This window comes from Topomyia yanbarensis, chromosome 2 (genome assembly GCF_030247195.1).
Source record: "Topomyia yanbarensis strain Yona2022 chromosome 2, ASM3024719v1, whole genome shotgun sequence".
Classification (NCBI taxonomy): Eukaryota; Metazoa; Arthropoda; class Insecta; order Diptera; family Culicidae; genus Topomyia; species Topomyia yanbarensis.
Window position 1 is genome coordinate 2,846,039 of NC_080671.1, and position 21,268 is coordinate 2,867,306.

General features: G+C 38.6%; 1 protein-coding gene across 1 annotated transcript in view; it reads left to right on the forward strand.

The window, feature by feature from the left end:
* LOC131678921 (sialin) overlaps nt 1–21,268 on the forward strand; it is a 79,754-nt gene that overhangs the window by 34,782 nt on the left and 23,704 nt on the right. The window contains exon 2 of the mRNA XM_058959365.1: nt 5,801–5,889. Coding sequence (XP_058815348.1) covers nt 5,871–5,889 — 19 coding nt within the window. The 5' untranslated portion in view covers nt 5,801–5,870. The remainder of the gene's footprint in view (nt 1–5,800; nt 5,890–21,268) is intronic.

Consider the following 21,268-nt stretch of genomic DNA (forward strand, 5'->3'; position numbering starts at 1 on the left):
TACTAGACCGAGATGGTTTCCTTGTGGGATGCCGGATGTAGCGAATAATGGTGCAGATAGACAGTCCATAATGCTGATTTGGAGTTGCCTTCCATCGAGGTAAGACCGAAACCAGCACAGAAGTTGTCCGTGAATACCGACCGATTGTAGGTCTGGACAAATACACCAGAAAATCACGTTTGATCAATTTAATATATCTTCAAAATCGTGATTTATAGCAAAAAAAACTATTTTTCAGGTTCGAATTCCGACCCCGCGCATAGGGTTAGAATTTTTTTTAAGAGATGTATCTAACTCGAAGAGGAGAATGACCTTAAGGTTAAAACCTCTATAATCGAAATAATAATAATAACTATTTTTGAGGATCTTCGGATAAAAAAAATCACTGTAGCGCCGTCTTATTGTAAACTATTGATTTAAGCTTTACGTGCAAAAATCGTTTACATGTGTTCTGCGTCAAGAAAAAGCAATTGAGAAATTGAATGTAATCAACCATTCATCTTATCCTTGGGTGTTTTATATCTATTTTTTGAATACCCATATGGAGTCGCCCTGCAGCTCATGAATCTTCTTACAAAGTAGTTACCTGAAGATCTTCTTATTGTATAGAAATAATTCAATTTGACTAGTTTTGGCAACCATTTCTGCTATCAGATGTGATTGGTTACTATTATTGACGTGTATATTAACCCTTTAACGATCAACGCCTTTTACAATAAATAGCAGGAAATAACTTGTAAAATGAATGATTTCGTCTGGACCAATTTTTCTAACGTTTTAAACAATGTTTGCCTGAAATGGCAGAACTCGACAAAGGCGACTTCCGCTAGCTTAATCTCTATTCTCACCAAATATTTCACATCGTGAATGCTCAGTCTTATGCGAAAGGGTGGGAAGTTTATAGACACCGTATTTGATCAGAGCACTACTTCTTGCTTCTGCGATTTACTCATCTCGTCAAATCACCGCAGCAAGAATTGAAGTAACAGTAAGTTCTTCAGCCAAGGTACACAATATCAAAGTAACTGTTTTGTCGTTCGTCGTTCGCTTCGCGCTGGCTCGGACAACAGCACAAAGCGCACTTAGTATCATGATCGTTGTCGTTGGTGTTTGGAAATAGCAAATTTGACTCAATGCGTTGAACAAATAGACGTTGCTCCAAACAACGGAAACAAATGGGCAGGGTGATAAATGGCGAACACGAAATTATTGCGACACATTCAACAGGGCATAATTTTTTTACCATTGGGTAAAAATCAACCAAATTTTGCACACTTTCTCATTGATGTGTATTGTTTACATGCTGTCAAACTCGAAGTCGTGTTTTTCGATTCAACGAAAATGGAGGTGGACCAACGCGAGTCGAGAGAACAAATTCTTTCCAAACACCAGGAATTTCCTGACCTGTCGCACCGGCAGTTGGGAAATATGTTGAACATTCACCATTCAACCGTCTCCAGAGTGTTGAAGCGGTTACAGGAGCGGTTGACGTTGGACCACGGCAAAGGAGCTGGAAGAAAACCGGGACCGGAGAACAAAAAGACGGAGGGAAAGATGAAGCGGATGATTAAAGCAAATCCCAACGTCTCAAGCCGTGATTTGGCTAAAAAGATCGACATGTTGCAGAGCTACGTATAGAATGCAAAGAAGAGAGCTGGACTACATACATACAAGGTACAGAACTTCCCAAACCGCGATGAGCGGCAACAATCGACGGCTAAAACTCGGGCACGGAAGGTCTACGAGAAGATGCTGACAAAATATGGCTGCTGTGTGATGGACGACGAAACGTATATAAAAGCCGATTTTAAGCAAATTCCGGGGTTGGAGTTTTTCACCGGCAAGAGCAAGTTCTATGTGGACGACAAATTTAAGAAGAAGAAAATGTCGAAGTTCGCCTCCAAATATCTCATTTGGCAGGCCATCTGCTCTTGCGGACTGAGAAGTTTCTTTTGATTTTTGAAGTAAATATATGTATAAAACTACCCTAAAATTTTGGTTTGATTTTAAACATTATAAGAAAATTGGCATGACATTTTCGGTGTCGCAATAATTTCGTGTTCGCCCTTTAATAGAATCATGTGTGTGCGTTTACTATCTCAACTTCTACTGGCTGGCAGCGGTTTACCGAAAAAAATGTGTCCATGTCCATATATTTATTCGTGAAAATAACTTAGTTTAATGATTTGGGTAGGTGTTAGTTCTATTGAATTCCGATTAACCATTTCGTATACATGGAAAACCATGTTCCGAAGCCATCGATCCGTCAACCAGCCCTACCTTAATAGAATGTTTGCAGATTTAAACATTATAAAATATTTTCGATTTCTTATAGATGGTAAAAAATCTACGCTTATTTAATGTATCTCTACGGTTATTTAATGATTTTGTTCCCTCAAACATTTGGTTTAGATCAATTACAATGGTTTTCCGTGTTAAAAATAATTTGCTCGCGTATTTCTGCAATATTCTACTATTTGAAACGACAATGAAATGAACAGCTTCATTGTAACCAGAATTGACCTCCTTGGACACCAGTTTGATCATACCAAGCCGTAACGCGGGTGGCGTCATGAAAACTGTCGAATAGGAGGTGAGAACAGCTTGAAGCAACATCTTATGTTGTTCTAAATGTAAATAATTCAAGACAACATGCCTTGGATCCGCCATCGACTCTAGTTTGCATACCGTACATAACTAGAATCACCGTTCTTCGTTCACCTTATAGAGGACAAAACATTTCAAAACCCCCACTTGTTGTATTTTTCATGAGTCGAACATATTTGCGATCAAAAACTAAAGTTTTTTCCATTTAAAAAGGCATAAACTATAATTTTCTGAGAGCCAACTCAAAAGATATAGAATTTAATGTATTTTGCCCATAAATTTTCCCGTCGGCCAAAAACTTCAAACGAAGGGGGCGGAGGTAAAAAATTGTTCGAATGCACAGTGATTTTGTAGCAAAATTAGGCGCTTCCTTAATTATGCCGAAATCGTTAAATTTGGGTCAATAACATCATTGGAGGAATATGTGGACATTACAAGCTATTTCATACGGTGTTGTGATTTTAATGATTAATCTCCCTAAAAGCATCAACTTTCTAGCAAGTATGTGTATGTATATTAAGATTCGACAAAGTTATAGAGCAAGCCTTCGACAACTTTGCTGAAAACACAAAGTTTGTATCTTCAATATGTGACCCCTCAATTAATTATTATAGCTTTTTAACTACATATCATCCTGACAAGTTGGGTATGGACCACTTCATATATTTCCACACTTTATGATCTGTGTATTTTCGAAGCAATACGGCAATTTTTGAAAAAAAGGTGTTTCAAATAGTGATTGGTTGTATACGTTGAAACGTCTATGCTTACGTCAATAGTGTTTTCGGAATACCTATCAAAAATAGCTGCTATGATTTTACGAATTAATCCCCCTAAAAGTGAGATTCGCAAATGTTTTGTTCAATGTTTTGTAACGTCAAAACGTGAATGATCCAGAATTTTTTACTAATTTAGAAACAATTTCGTGTTAATTTCCTCTCCCCAGCAAAGATTTGTTAAAATATCCTCTGAAGTTTTTTGCATCTACTAGGTGACTCCACATTAGACTGGTTCAATTTTTGACTTTTAGATCCACCAGGCTCTATTGATTCATTTTATGGTCCTTAGTAATTGTGCAAATTTTGGTACCGATCGGTTGTGTCTACGGACCCTCCAAAAAATTCAAAGTTTATATGGAAGTTTGTATGGAAAATCGGTTAACATTGAAAATAAATTCTTAAAAAATCACCTCATCAATCAATTAATTTTATTTCTAAAGGTATTCATCTACTGAACACATTCGGGGAACATTGTAAGTGTATGAAAATTCGTTGAGAAAAGCTATTAACTAAAGAAGCAGCATGACTTCAAAACAAGTGGATTTTATTATTAATCATAGCAACCCTGCTTGAATAGCTGTATCTACCCTACGCGAGCGGTGTTTACACTGGTATAACGATGGAGCTATTCAAGCAGGGTTGCTATGATTAATAATAAAATCCACTTGTTTTGAAGTCATGTTGCTTCTTTAGTTAGTAACTTTTCTCAACGAATTTTCATTAGAATAGAAATAAATAGTTTTCTGATAAATTTATTGATGAAGTGATTTTTTATGAATTTATTTTCAATGTTAACCGATTTTCCATACAAACTTCCATATAAACTTTGAATATTTTGGATCGGTACCAAAATTTGCACAATTACTAAGGGCCATAAAAGGAATCAGTAGAGCCTGGTGGAGGTAAAAGTCAAAAATTGAACCAGTCTACTCCACATATACCGATAACGCATTAGTTTCAATTAGAATTCGAATTCTTCTGATTTGTTTACGCATACGAATTCGTTGACGCCCGATCAACAAATGTTTACATTCTAAGCCGTGCTCCAATGGATCACTCAAATTAATTTCAGCGGTTACCGAATTGTCCCTGTGTAAGTGTACATAAGTAGTGTCTCATGCGGCGGCAGTTTCCATGAAATCGATCGAAATTATTAGACAATATATTCGCCCACGTTGATGACACATTTGAAGAGTATAGTGTTGACAGTCACAAATTGGATTAGTTATTCGGTACAACATCGCGATTTGCAGTAGCCGCAGTTGTGTTTAGTTCAAGCGCTCTTAACAATGCACACTAAACCATGTGCTTGTTCCGTCTAAGCATAATATTTACCACCAGACCTTGGCACCTATAGAAAAATTTGACACTGTCTTGAATCAATAATGTTCTGCTTTGTTCTGTTCACTTGTCAGATTGGAATATCTAGACTTCTTCCAAGGTGTATCGCGATACTTTCTTAGAAATAAAGGCCCGATTATATAGAAAAGACCTGAACAAAAATTAGGACGGGAGCCCGTTTGACTTGCTGTGCTGTTTTTCTTTTCGCACTTCTGTTGCTCTTGCTGAGTGTTTTTTTTCTAGAATCCAGTGTTTATAACACTGACGGTGCTGTGTATTCACAGATCTTGCAAAAATCGATGATATTATGTTGAAGGAACTCCTAGACTTGCTAGCACAAATCAACTTTTCATTTTGACGCTTGCTAGGACCTTTTTAAATCAGGGCGGCATGGTGATCCTTTGTCAAACTTTCCTATACCAATGTCCATCGCTTGCTTAGATTTTAATTTGGGGAAGCAAAAATTGGTGTGCATCTGGTTTGTGTTTCAAGAATCCAAATCAAAATTTCAAATGAGTAAGGGAGTCCTTTGCATTTTTATCTATTCCGAGGTCACGTTTTCGTTCGTATTTTCAAGCTCTTATTTTCCTCTATAGAGTTCATTATGTCCACACACCTAATGGCACTAAATCGCTTATGTTTACGTTTATTTTTTCGCTGCTGAAGCGGGCTAAATTTGGTATAGAATAAACAAAATCGCCCAGGAACAAAGTTGAAGCACTGCTGAAAAGTTAAGCGGATAATCATTCAGCACTTTTTACGGGCTGTTTAGTGGAATATAAAAGCGCGTGTCTGTCGCAGATACATTAAAAATGGCGGAAAATCACCAGGATAAGCGCGCCATCTTCTGACAATATAGTACCTCAGATGAGTTTGTTTAGATATGCTTGATTTTCGATTAAAAAATTTTTGTATTAACAATTACCTAACTATATTGTTTTGTTAAGTTATCGCTAAATCTCCTCACTGTTAAGTGTACGAACTTTCGAAATGGAAATCGACTCAGCAATGAGAAAAACAAATCAACCTGGTATTTAAATGTGCTAATCAGTTTTATTTTTTTCACATTCCAGACGCGCTACGTCAAGCAACAACAACTGAGTTCGGTGGAGTTACTGGATAGCAGTATTTGTCTTCTAGAGAATGACTACAGGCGGAAAAGGTAAGCATTTATCTCAAAGAATCTTCGTGTGACTACAAACATAAAATACAAATTTTTGATATGACCTGAAACATATAAAACATAAGTTTAGTCACTATGATAAATTTCTCTACATACATAAAAATCTGGGCGAGAGCTAATTTTATCCATTAGGGAAAACTTAATTTTGCCGGTGAGGATAAATATACCTTCGGAGTTTACCGGTAAAAAACTTCTGATCCGGCTAGGAATTTGCAGCTGCGGAACAAAAGTACTATTTCTTTTACTAGCTCAAATAAGCCTGCACAAACGTACTCCTCCTTTTATTAAGTCGCTTAAGGGTTCTGTAATGATTTGGCCAGATTTGACCTGCTGCTACTACAGTCAAGAGGTCCTCCAATTGTGAATTGTGCATACGATACAAATAGAAAGTGCTTCCAAATAAAAAAATTGTCAAAATTTGGGATATTATTTGACATACTTTAGTTCGCCTTATGAGTCGTCTTATTTCAGATTTGTATTTATTGTATGATCATGTTATGAATTTCAACCGTCGAAAATTCCACGAAACGCCCTTCGGGAGCAAAGTGTACAATCATGCAACCGTCATCTAGACCCTTATCACATTTGACTCATTATTGCTTACACAAAAACAAAAAAAACTTCCTATTCCAATGACGACTTGATGGATTACTTTGCACGCGGTGCCATTGACTGACTGCGGTTGGCTGGCTGGCTAGCTGGCTGTCATACCGGTTGTTGTTTATCGATCGGATTATCACGTCGCGTTCCGCTGATGATGGTTGTCGTGTCTTGGGAGCCTAGAATCAGATACCGTCTATCACGACGACATTCAATTCAATTGCGATTAATGGAAGGGAAACTTTCAAATGAAAGATGTCTATCTCTTATGTATGGTAGAATCGGCCGGTCGTGGTAATAAAATTTTATACACATTTGTACACTAGGTTCAACTGTGCGATGATACTTTACGGTACGATTGTTAACCTCATTATTTTTACTATCGCAGTGTCATCATCGGCTGCTTGCAAGACAGTTATGGCATTTAAGTAGGCGACGATTTTCCAATACAGATAGGTTCCTCCGAGAATCGAAATTTCGAGCACATTAGCGTTCAGTGTAAGTGCAGATATGAGTACAATGATCTACTTAGATAACCTGGTTGCAAGTGGTAGCGCGCAGGTGATATCATTCTGGCACGAGATGAAATGGTTTTATGGCGTTACGAGCAGTTTTCGCTGTATGATCTGGTTTGGAATGTGCTAGCATGATTCAAAATTTGATTTAATCGTGTTCAGTTGCGATGCAGGCGTATTTTGAACATTATCAAGTGCAGTTTGGGTGGCTTAAATTATCGGATCATTGACATTCTTTAGAGTTCGGCGAACATTTTCAATAACAATATTTGAAAAAACAGTTTTGACAGCTTCCACAAGCTACCGATTTTCATAGTAGGCGGATCGCTTTTCCTGAAGCTCCTTGGAAATGCAACCTTGTAACAAATCAAGGATGAGTTGACCGCCTCTAAAACGTCCTCATGGGCGAATTGAGTAAGATGACGACTTAAAAATAGTTACAAAGTGGTCTGTGTTAGAAAAACATTCATCTTAGTATTTCAAGCAAAAGTGCGTCATCGAGACCGGCCCACTCGGCCCACCAGGACGCCTGTTCATCACCACAGCGCACATTCGCATCAGGTAGCTTGCACGTCACGCAAATAAGCATAAAGTCGTCAACGAGCATACAGAAAAAAGCAGGTTTACGAGTAAGTGAGAGGAAATAAATGAATGAACGAGATTCAACAACATGTCAATCACGCCGGGCACTGCTAGCAACGACTGAAACTCATGCGCAGAATGTGACCCTGAAGTTCAACGGTCCACGTCGTAATCTACGGAGCATTTGGTTTTGCTGGTAAGTCAAGTGAAGAGTTTCCGTTATTTTTGTCACTTCACTTAAAATTACTAAAACTCTCGAATGCGCTTGAGTTACACGTCAGAGTTGGCTATGAATAGCAATTTTTGCCACTGCCAAATAGACGTACTAATCAAATTACTGTCAGTGATAGCAGTGATAACAAAAACGGATAAGGCTTGTAAAGCGCATTGGAAGCTTCATAAAAATTCCGTTGAACTTCTTGGCAAATCATTAAGCTACATAAAGTGCTCATAGAACTTAATACTTACGAAATTTCAAATAATCGCTTAAACTACTGAAAGAACTACCGTATAAGAAAGTTCGCATAACACTGAATAGAATAAATGAAATTTTGAAGTTCCTTAGCGCTTTACTATAGCAATTACAGTTTGAGTATTTCGCAGCTCATAACTCAAATTTTGGTTATTTATAACACACCAATCATTAACGCAATTATAATTTCTAGTAATCTAATCACCAAAAAATATGGGTTCAACGCTTGCCGCACTGTTTTGAAACAAAACGGAAAACAGTACTCGATTGCCACAAAGTTTCCATATACACGCACATACAAATTTTGATTGGCCTGCTTAACCGCAAGGACTTTTGGCGATAATCCACTATCAATCGGAGTGTGTGTGAACAACTCTTGGTAACAAATTAATAACAACCAATAACCGGATGGGGATCAATCAGGTGAAGCACACTTGAGAGGGCAAAGCAAGTCGGTCGGCGCGCGATAAGAATGCGCGATAACTAGACACACATAAATCAACGCCTGCGACATGGCGGCGGTCGCAGTAGGCCGCAACAAATCCGGAGGACTGCTTCGAAGCGGAAATTTCCCAATGTGATCTTTTTCTTTTAGCAAAAATGTTATCTCCTCATGAATACAGGAAGTGAATGATAAATTTAGACTGTACCGAGTGGCCCACATTTTAAGGATTAGGGATTGGTTTTTTTTGGTTAACTTGAGGGTGGTTTGAGGGGTTTTGTAGCTTTTTACTGAACAAAAATGTTTTTTCGGTATTATATTGAAGTTTAAACAACATCTCATATAATTGAAATTAATAGAAGCTGCCGTTATAAAAAAGAAAAGGTTTTTCATACCTTTTTTATAGCTTGGTAGTACGTTAATAGTATTTTAGTTTTACTTTGTAAACTTCAGGAAAATCCACAAGCTGAAAAAGAGCTGGGCAGTCACTTCTTGATTGAATTAGATCAGCAATTAAAACCCGTTTTTGAAACATCTCGACGAACTGAGGTTTAGCGCGTCCCTCCAAGGTAAATTACGAAGAACAAAGCGAGCAAATTTAAGCTGAATAGCTTCTATGCGCTGGTTGTCAATTTGGTGATGAGGTGACCAAACAACAGCAGCATATTCGAGAGTAGAGCGAACTAAGGCACAATACAGCGCCTTTAAGCAATCGACATCGACGAAATGTTTAGTAACGTGAAAAATAAATTCTAAAAACTTGATCCTTAAAGCTGAGTTTGGGATCTAAAATAACTCCTAAGTCCTTCACAGAAGTTTCTCGATTGAGAACAGTTTGCGAAATTTTGTAGTCATATGTAATTAATGAGCGTTTGCGGGTGAAAGAGATGACTGAACACTTTGAAGCATTTAATACCATCTAATTTATTTTGCACCAGTTTGAAAACAAATCTAGCTGTTTCCGTAGGAATTCTGCATCTTCAAGGTTTTTAACTAGATGGTATAGTTTGAAATCACCAGCAAAAGATAGCTTCAAACAATCTATTGCAAAGTTTAAATCATTAAGATAGAACAGAAATATGAAGGGTCCTAGATGACTGCCCTGAGGAACACCAGACTGCTGACTGTGACTGCTGAAGTGTGTTCGGAGCAAGTTGCATATATCGGGCAAGCATGATGATTCAACTCCTTCGAGTGACTTGTGAATTGGCAGTCCAGTTTCCTTTCTCTGTCCATTGACGTGGTTCCAGAAGCTTTTGGGGGTGATTCTTGACTAGCAAAGCACAGATCAAGCAGATGATTGTTGCTGTTACAATTATCGTTTAGTTGAACAAGACCAGCGATGTTATAGTCGTCCAGAAGCCGGGAGGTCGATAAAGTTATTGTAGAACGTTTTGCATCCGTGTCGTTCAAAGCTATTTGACTCGTGATAGATGAGAGCGAGCGCAAGTGTTGATCAGTGAGATCAAAATCATTGACGCGATCCGGTAGAATGTAAAGCACACAAATATAAAGCGTGAAATGGTTGAGAGTGAGAGCGATCCAAAGTTGCTCAACGCTGTCACCATTAGAGAGGGACACCAAACGTGCTTTGAATTTTGAACGCAATGCTATAAGCACTCCACCACCACTGGATAACGTATTACTGTTCAGCCAAGTTTCTGTAAATACATACATATCGTACTCACAGTCTGAGCAAGCCAGGAGATATTCAGAGATGGTACTATTCAATTTCTCCGATTCTCAGCCAAGTTCTACAACTTTCAAGGATTCACACTATGCTTTATAGTATTTCTATGAAATGTTAATGAGAGAAGTATTACGAAAGTAATCCTTAAGAAAGTTCGGAATTGCAAGGGATCCTTCACCAATCAGAGAATTTCTCAGGAACTCTTATTTCCTCTAGAAAATTGTAGGAAGTTTCTACAAACTATAGGCATATCACATCAAACTCGTATTGGTGCGGCATTTTCTAGGGATATTTTTCAAACTTCAAGAAAGTTTTATGACTTTGAGACAAATTTTAAAAAAAATTGCGTAGAAGTTCTATGGAGAGGGGAGAATCAGTACGAATTTTAGAGAAGGACGCCGAATTTCAGAGTAGTTTTAAGAAGTCCAGCACAGCAGAACTTCAAGAAATCGTTACAAAATTGAAGGAAATCTGGCGAATCCCTGGAAACCACCAAAAACTTAAGGAGCGACATGTTATAATAACTTGAAGGAAGTTTATAAGCTTCTCAAACATGTTCAAAGGCTATCGAAGATAAAACGCGAGAGCCACTCACACTGCACGGGTGCCCCGAATCGTAGCCGTATTTCAGACTTCCAGATTACTCAATCTTGGACCGCTAGACAGTAGTTGAGCCACCTCTACATCTACCGCGATTACACACTAGTCATCAAGTGCGGGATCTGTCCCGAAGTCGACGATCTCTTTGAGGTTTTCTGGTGAGCATAACTTTAGCTGGTCTCTCTTTCGGCATTCGCGTTACATCATGCGCTATGCCGTGCGTTCTCAGCCTTCCGATTTCAGCATATTTATACACATGACCACGCTTCATGGCCTAAAGCGTAACAGGGAGTATCAGCGATTCGTATAAAGTAAGTTTAGCGAATATCCATAGTCTACGGGAATTCAGCCCTACTTGCAGCCGCAACAAAACTTTTTCATCTCGTGGCATCGTTATCACATATCACTAATGATAAAAAAATATCAAATCGTTCACAATGTCGTGCCGTACCCTATTTCATTCAACACCATTCAAACTGCTTCGTTCTCTATGAGCTGTTTCGTTAGAGTCAATCCATTTCCTCCCTTTAAAAAGGCACAAACACCGTTGCTCTACCAAGGAGCATATGAGGTCTTGTGATGATAGTTCCCTTTTTGCACATCAGATCTTTGCATCGCATCTTCCATATTGAACAACAAATCTAAAAAACCGCCCTGTTTCATCCCAATAATATGTAATATGAGTAATATGTGTTTCCGGTTATTCTAACGCTTAGTTTTGACCCATCCAGCGTAGGGCTGAATCAGCCTTGTCGAAAAGTCATGTTAAAGTATTATCTACCACAGTTCGTTCTGTCTCACTGAATTGAACGCTACCTTAAAATCGACAAACAGAAGGTGAACCCGCTAGTCAAAGGATTCATACAATGGGCGCGGTCTGCTAACACGGTAGATAATTTTATAGACAATCCGAATGCATTTCTTTTTCCAATCAGATCATCCCGATCACGCAGTGGAATGCTTTGTCCGGCGGATAACTATCGACTTTCAGAAGTTCGGCAAGGATTCCGTTCTTCCCAATGGCTATTACCGTTTCGTTTTTTTTGCAGCTCTCGAGTAACCCTCGTCTAGTGTGGGTTGATTCAGGTAATAAATAGTGGAGTTATTCTAAATACTATTCTCAAACGTTATCGGAGAACACTAACTTTGAATCGTAAAAAAAATATTAGACGTTGAAGAAGAAAATCTGACTGCAAATAACGAGTAAAGATTATTAGAGCAGTTCAAAAGAGTTCTGGAATCTGTGGGCGCAGTTTTTCCAAAGGGTTCACAGCAGCGTACAGTAATGCTCAGCGAATCTGTTTGCGAGAAGGTTTTCGGTCATAACATGTCAGCATACATCCCAACAGGATGCTGAATCCAAAAACCAAGCAAGAAAGCTGTAACGGTGATGAATGTTTAATATAACGAAATAATGGACTGTGGACAAATTCCATGTGAAAAATTTTACGTAGGAGGATATTCCAGATTTGTTCTGAATTGTCGTCACAGACAAATTCTTCAGAAAGTTGATGATTTGGCAAGATATCTGCAGTTGTGGAATTAACAGCAACTTTGCATCGCTGGAGTGCCTATAATTGGACAACTCCTGAGAGAAATTTGCCTTTCCTTCAATCATACGAAGGTCCCGTATGAAGTTCCGTTTTCTTGCTGTTCAGTGGTAATCTGGTCTTCATTGTCTGATAGTGTCGTTTGAAGTTGAAGCTTGTCTTGGCTAAGAAGGAAGAATGATGCAGTAGGACGGGTTGAAAATATATTCATCATTCGAACTTTGATGTCCAAATCAGGGAGGATGTTTTCGTCAACGAAGCGCTGTGCTATTTATATTTTCTTTAATGCTTCCTCAAGCACTACGATTTTAAACAATTTGAATCTGCATCTCATCGAGACTTTTATATTGGTGAATGCTACACTTTGGTGGCCTATGAGTGAACTTTGATATTTTAGAAATCAATTTTTAAATGTTACACTTTGTGTTCCACGCATTACGGACAAAGCGTGGAGGTGAATATTAGATGTCTCTGATAACCGTTCTTCGACTGTAAAAGACATCTCGTAAAATTATATCTTGGGCACGTACTGAGTCATATATCATAACATTCGGGCCCGTGCGCAGGAAATTCCCAAGGGGAGTGTTTAGATTTTTTACGTTTCTTATAAAAGAAAGGTATAGAAACCCTCAAACTTTGAAGATTTTTTCCGAGGTCTGGAAGGCCGAATCTTGTTTACCAATAGTTGCGTCTACCGACTAAACCTCTTGTATCTCGTAATCCTTATACATGCGAGGCCACTCTTAGGTGATACTGTAGTAAGGATTGCGTTCTTGCTTTTTATTTTGTGTTAATCGTTCGTGTTTTTTCCATTGCTGCTTTTTCTTGCCTGCTGTCCAACCTTCGCGGTATACCGGACCTGCTTGGTCTGCTGAAAATACAGTCACCTGTCAACACACTAACCAATTGGGAGGAGTCGACAATAATGATTTACATCTCTTTACAGCCAGGGTTCTTATCGTTCTTGGCACTCTTCCCATGAACATCGACAAGTTTGCACCCGTGTACAAAATTTCGTGCACGCGTTCAACCTCAAACATACTTTGCCTTTGTGTACAGGTTTGCATCGAACACCGAACCCAAGCGAACGATGTGCAAACTTAGGTTTAAACATCGTGTGCGTACACAAGGAAGGCATGCACAAAACAAAATGCGTCAACGCTAGTGATGATGAGTGAGAGAAAGAGAAAACTAGTGTCAAGATCCTATGTGTACGAATACCGCGTACGTACATGGGGTTCGGATGTGCAGACGAACACATGCACGTGTTTTGGTACGCATTGGCGCGTTCAAATTTGCACACGAAATGTGGGTATAAAATGAGCACAGAACTAGAGCGAACATGGTGTTCGATGTTCATATGGGAAGACTGGTTCTTGGCGCAACTCGTTTCTATTTATCTGGTACTGAGAGTTCCTCGGCGGCGGTATTTCTCCTGATGCAGACGCTCATTTTCCCAAGCCAGCCACTCCGACGGAGAGATCATCAGTGATGAAGTTTCGCAAGATAACTATTCGGATTTTCCCCGAGTTTCTGTTTTTTCTCCTTAGTTTCCGTCGTTAGCTTGCTGACCGACCTTTGCTGTGTTACTGGCCTACTCGCAACTGTTGCTAATATCGAAAGTTGACGAAACGTGAATCGATCCAGAGAAGCCGATCAACTTGACATACATCCCTTTCCAGCCACCCTCGCAAGGCTTCTTCAACGACTTGTTTCTAGAGTGACTGAAGTCAAGTGACAATTTATGTGTCAAAACGGCTCGCAGTATACTTTTTTTTCCTGAACTGGAAGTTAACAAATTTTTAAAAGTAATTCAAAACCCTCGTGAACCTCAAAAACTCTTCCTTTGCATACGGGCCTGACAATACTTGTTCACTAGTTTTGTTGTGACTTACAACTAACCTATCAATACACAGGCCCTAATTTCGACTGTGGGCAGTTCGAGGAATTAAATGTGAATCCCTTCAAAGGAACTAAGTTCCACTGGGATTTCATATTGTTTTGTTTGTTGTTTTGATCTCCGCGTTTCTTTTTGTTTACTTGTTGTGTCCATTACCAGGGGGCTCTCTGTGCGAGCTCATTGGTGTGGGGGATAGTGGAGGGTATAAAAAAAATGTAAAGACCTCATAATGTATGCAAAAAAGATTAGTTTTATAACGTAAGCCACGCCATGATTCGGTTGCTAGTAATAACTTCTTTTATACTATATGATTAACTTTTTTACTGACTGAACAGCCGACTCCTTATTTTGGCAAAAGCTACATTTGCTCTTTCAATAAACACTTCATCAAAAGATGACCGAATTTTGCAATTTTTTAATCCACCAATGCTGCGTTCATTCTTGAGAATCACTCAAATTCTATTCACACGATTACTGTTGGAATAAAAATTGCGGTTCTTTCGAATTGTAGTTACGAAGAGGCTCTGATGACTCCCAGTGAAAGATAACATATCCTGCTGGTAAAATGGCACTCAAATTGGGACCGACTCAAAAGGTTCAGACCGACACTACTACTGACCCAAAAAAAAGAGAAAAAAAAAAGAATTTGATATTTTAAGAATTTCAACAGACCTGACAAAACATTATTCAGCCTTGACTGAAATTTCGACGTTTCGTTCAGGCAAAGGTGGGTGAGAAAGGGAAATGATATTGATTGCGACGTGTTTTTTTGGCCGGCCGGGATAACCGCGTTTATGTACCATCTCGCAACGTCGAAATCGACGGAGTGGTTGCTGGTGCTAGAACTTGCTGGAATACGGGATTGGGTGATTTTCTTTAAGGAAGCTAGTTTACAAGCGGATGCATTAGCTAATGATCGCAGAAGACTCATATGGTCGGTGTAGTCAGACCGCACTAAGTCACATCATCTCAAATAATAATGATAGCACTGGATAAAGAAAATCTTTAGCTACATTCGACTTTTGTCCAATTTGGTAAAGGTTACTAATGGCAAGAGTTGTGGCAAATATTTCTAATTATAACGCAAAAAATGCTTTAAACTAGTTTTTCTCGAACTCAATACAATGTTACTTACTCCGATTTGAATTAACACCCTTTCAAACTTGAACCTGGTGACATTCAACGGTTTTGACCTAATCGGCGAGGTTTGTCTGCAGGTTTGCTTTTGTACCTGCGGATCATACAACCGCACATTGCAACCCAGACTGGTGTAGTAAGTGTGGAAGGAATCATGGGGATGATTCTTGAAGTAGGAATGCTGAAAAGTACTCCTACTGTGGGGATTATCCACATGAATCGGATCAAAACATATCCTGCGTACAATAACTGCGAGGAAAAATTGAAGTATTCTCTTCAGTGGCTCTTAATCGCAGAAAAGTTAAAGCGAGCTGAGGTTAATATAAAAAAACGAAAAAACCTGAGATTCTTTGTTTAATCCAAACGTTTTTTTTTCCTAATGTGGTACTAAATATAATAAATCGAGAAAGCACTGCTCCTGTTCTTGAAAATTTGAGATTAAGCAAAGAGTTTTCAGCTTGACCTGGGACACTAAAAAAGAAGTAAGTGTCTCAACATTTCAATCAGAGATTCACCCTAGAGCAGAACTGATGAAATTGTCTGATATTGTTGACATGATGTTCACAACTGTCACAAACCTTTTTATTCCCTATAGTGAACTCATTTTAATCATTCCTTATTGACGCTGGTGGATTCTGTCCCGACACAATAATCGACCATGTCGTGTACTCTTACAATACCGCGTTTTTGATGTGGAGTCCGTAGGGACTGATCGTTTCATATGGCAGCTTTCTTTTCTCCGGGAGAAGCGAGAAAATATGATCGGAACCAGTTCGCTTTTACACTCTCGGTTTTGTTTCATATAGCATTCACGAAATGTTCTAAGGTGAGTAGAGGTAGTGAAGGATGTAGGGACTGAGACGGAGATAGAGAGAAATATTGAACTAAAATTGTTGGAGCGGAAAGATAATGCAGGAGAAAGGGATTGAAATAAACAGGTAGGAAAAAGTTTGTGAGTTATGTGACTTTGAACGAGAAAGGGCGGCTGCTGGTACGTTCAAATACGACAGAGTCCTCACTCGCTAGATTGCCTCCGATCATAACTCATATCGGCCGATTTGAATTCTTTCAATTTTCAATATTTCGCAATGTAAATTTGAAATCATATTGTTTAAATGTTGCAATTCGACAGGGAAATCGAATAAAATTTTCAAAAAATGGCATAGAGAAATAAGTGACTAGAAATTTTACAAAAAAACGTATGAGTCATCGTCTCATAAAAATATTTCGAAATTAAAACAATTGCGTATCGCAATTGACTCACGAATAGCACAGATCACATTCGCTAGAATGGCAAGAATCTCAATCAATCAGTAAACAACAACAAATGTTATGTGGTGGGGAGTTAATAAAATCAAAGGGCTGAACTGGAAGCTGTATTGAAATATATTCTATTCAAGCGTCATCGTTGTTTACGCTCATGTCATAAAATACGTTGCATTTTCATAACTTAAATCGAAGCTCTAAATATGCGGCTTAGATGATGTTACTGAGGGCTGGTTGCTACGAGACGATGACGTTTTTTAATGTCACCGCAACATCACAAATCAAAACAAATTAATTAGTTCTAACTAGCTATTTATTTTCTGTACCTCTTCCGCTAGTTGTTTATTCACTGTACGGGCGTAAATGTAAAACAATTCAAAGTTCAATTCCAGTCGGACAGATTCGTGACGCTGCCAAGCAACGTCGAGGCAGGTTGCTACGATGGTCGCATCACATGCTGTTCTCGTGTTAAAAATGGTAGATGATCCCTTCTTCGTCTTATTGAATATGATGTCACATTATTTGATTGATCACTCGTCCTACAATCAATGAATTGCACTTAAATCGGTATAAATAATTTTGCTTCGTGTCTAACAACTATTTTATGCATATGTTCGAATGGGTATTATAACTAGAGATATTAGGATGACTTATGTAACAGATGCCCTAGCTCTTTTAAAATGTGATTTGTTTTCAATAGGTCTACTCCGGAACCACATGATTTGATTACCGGGGAGACGGCGGAATTGAATCAAAGTGTCTAAGAAATACTGTGCGAACCTTGTGCATTGTTGATATTAACGTCTGCCGGTATATGCTAGCATTCGAGCAATAAATCAGTCCAATTATCTACTATTCTTAGTTTTCTGGTAGTGTACAATATACTACTTTTTAGATATTTACATACAACTAGTTGGGTTTACTCGAACTAAATGGCTCTTTGACATACGTTACTTTTTTATATGCCTCAAATTGGTTTTGACAATCAAACAGACAATATGTTGGAATAAACAGGGAGAAAATTGTTCCTGTATTTGCTACTACTCATTTTTCTTGTAGTATACCTGAGTAAACAGGAGCGAGTTTTGTTGCTCCTTTTTGCTCCAAAATAACTGGGAGCAAGAAGCGTGCGCTGGAACAGACCCATTACCTCATGAAGCGGAGTGAGCAATTCTGGCCTACTACCATCACCTCTTTGCAAAGTTTTTGACATTACACAGGTAACAACCAAGCACTAGTATTTGCAGTAAAGTAGCATAGTACTTGCATTTCAGGTGCTTCCTGCAGCATATTTGTATTTTTCATGTAAATCAGAATTCAAAAAAATATTTACAACATCATTTTCAATTAAAAATAGCATTTTCATGGCACAGCAGTAATGCAGCCGTATATTTTGCGATCAGTTGATTTTAAACATCACTTAATGCGACTATAATGCTTATTAGATAGTCGTTAAGGTGCCTGTCAACCTAAGCCAAGCTGACGGCCGAACCAACAAATCACATGCCTGTATACTACTCGAAACCGTCGGTATTTCGATTGGCCACACCGAGCGTGTGTTCAGCTCAGATAGTAGGCGTAATCGACAACTGATTTTTCGAAAATATTTACTTGCCCCATACAAATGTTTGTTCGACCGATAACCTTTCGCATTTGCTTGTTTAATTAAAACTATAGACATATTACGAACACCTTATCTGGTGCAACACTTTTCGCTTATTTCGAAATCGGTTCATTCAATAATGGATTAAAGGTATATTTCTTTATATGTAAAATTAATTTTAATACTTTGGATTATTATTCTTCATGAATTTTCAACGATTATGCCAGATATGCGTTGATTGACATTATCGGCGTAACTTGATAGTCATTTCAAATTATTTGACAGTTGGCTTAGGGAAAGGATTTAGGTGAGCGCTACTGAAGATAAATCATCGAAAAAGTCCAAAATTGCACACTGCTTAACGACTTTTTTTTCTCTCTTATCGTACCGAGCTGCAAATCGCAATCGCATGACGCTGAGGAACGTGTGAAGCGTCACATATTGCGCGTCAAGATAAAGCAATGAATGATCAGTTTTCTGCCCGCCGACTCTGATAGCGAGAAGGCGAGCCCCCTCAGGGGGCAAAATTTGTCGCTTGATAAAATTTGAGTCAATCAAAAAATCAGCCTCCGAGCGATACCGACAAACGGAGACGTAATCGAATTTCACTGATGCCAGCTTGTTAAGAAACCCGCACTGCAGACGACAGATGCAGTGCGGGTTTCTCAATTTCACTTCATGACACACACACAGTATGTCATGAAGTGAAATTGATTGATTCACAGTTCCAGAACCTTCTCAGTGCGTGTAGATACACTGATCAGTGGCGTTAATCATTACAATGAAGCGTGGCGTGACATTGTGATATATGATGATGAGGGCGTCCCCAAACGGGTTTGTACCACAGAGAACAGACCTCAGAGTTCGAACAAATTATTAAAAATAAAAATTGAATAGAAACCTGCTAAACATACCGTCGTATCAGTATATTATAAACTAGGACGATGATTATTTTGGCCATTTTGAATTATTAGATGTCATTTTGGTCAGACTCACGGCGGCTTGGCCTACTACGACATTTGAATAAATATTTTTTTACGCAAGTCAAACACTAGAGATGACGTCTGTTCTCTGTATTTCTACCAACGGGACGGGAAACAGACAGAAGTTCAGTTCAAGCTCACGTTAATTGACCCGTGACGACCGGAGAGAAATTTATTTTCATTCGATCAAGTTGAGTGAATAAAACTTTTAGGTCATAAAAATGGAACAAAGTGAATCAGAGTGATTGTGGCTGTTGTATGAGGAGCTTGTTTTATAAACAAACTATTTAATAAATCTGGTCAACAATAGACATAATACTGCAGTGTTAGCTAGACTAGCCAGACGTCGGTTGTCCTTATAGTTCCGGGACATGTCAAAGTAATGGACTACGATTTGTTGGAACAAGATATGTAGATGTTTGAACTAGAAAATGTGACATGGGCTGTCTATATGTTACACTGTTATGACGGACGGGTGATGCATCGTAATACCATAGCCTACTGTTACCATGGGGGCACAAACGTCGGTTATCAAAGTTGGGTGTGACTTTGCTATCTTTTGTTTTTATCAATATTCGGTTAACAGTTTATCAAGCGAGAAGGGAAAACAGTATTATTACCACTATAATGTTCGATGTAATTAACACGCCGCGTTTTGTTGTTTTATCTACTTCTACTATGCCGTGGATTGTCTGACATAATGTAGGCGATGTGCTAACTATCTTAGTGTTAGTTTTAGATATATCCAAATGGAATGAAATTGTTTGTCCATTTCTTAACGATCTAATGTGAAACCAATTAGTTGTTGGATAGTTGATGCAAAAATTAGCGATTCACCGAAGAAAACAACTTTGCACATATAGAAAAATCCTCCCAGAAGCTAAAATTCTGTGGACCAAATCCTTTATCAGTTTAATTAGCCCGTCGACCATAATCGAAGATTATCGTCAGTTGTAGAAATAAACTGGCAACAACACAGTAATTTAAATCGTGCTGACTCATGCCCATCTGGGTGCTGCAAATTGCATCTGATTTTATTATCAAACAAACATTGAAGTAATTTTATGAGCAGGTTGTGAGTACTTCCGTATGGTTGGCTCCAAATTGACAGCAGTGTTGGCTTCCATTCTTGTCAAATCAGGTGTGGTTGTAGTGCCCAGATTCCCTTGACCTTATCCTTAACATTATTTATGACAGATGTATGGAAACATTCAGGTTATTTGTTTTCCATTATATGAAACAACTGGTTACACGAGCAAAAAAAATCTTTTCTTTACAGTCTCCTTGAAAAAATAATTTGTTGGACGGCTATTAATTGATATGTACGTAAATTCCCCAAAAGCAAGATCCATTTTCTCTTGTTGGAACGAGGAACCGTTCGCTATATCGCTTATTACCGCTTGGAGTCTCTCAGTGTGCTTTTTGTAGAGCTTCCGTTGTCGTCCATGCTGTCATCACTGCTGGTGTCATGTTGTTCACTACAGATTTTCAGCTTTCTAGCTGACTGAAGATGCTGCCATGTAAATTATGGTAGCTATTTTCGAAGCTCAAAGTAGGCGCCTCTGAATTTCTCGCCTGGTGTCATTATTCGCTGTCACCACTGAGTCTATAATCTCATCGACCATCGATCGATATTCGGTCAAACTTATTTGGTCTTTGACCCGTTTATGACCAGTCCGGCGGATAACGTGGGTAGTGGGTGTACCAAACCTAGAATTTAAAGTCTGATACGCATGTGCAGAGTTGCACAAAATCATGACTATCACTTTTTCTTCAAAATGTACGCAAAGCTTCGGTCACAGATCAAAATGATCGTCTTTTTCAGTTGATAGAACTTGAGCAACCGAAACTGAGCATAGTGAGTACCAACAACAGTGACGAGGGAGAGAGAAAAAAAATGACAAGACGCAGACAGCCGATTCAAGTGCCAGCACAATGATAATTTCTCTTTCCTTTTTGTCTACCACGCCAATTCAACAAGCGTTGTTTTTATTCACTAAACGATATACGATTCAATC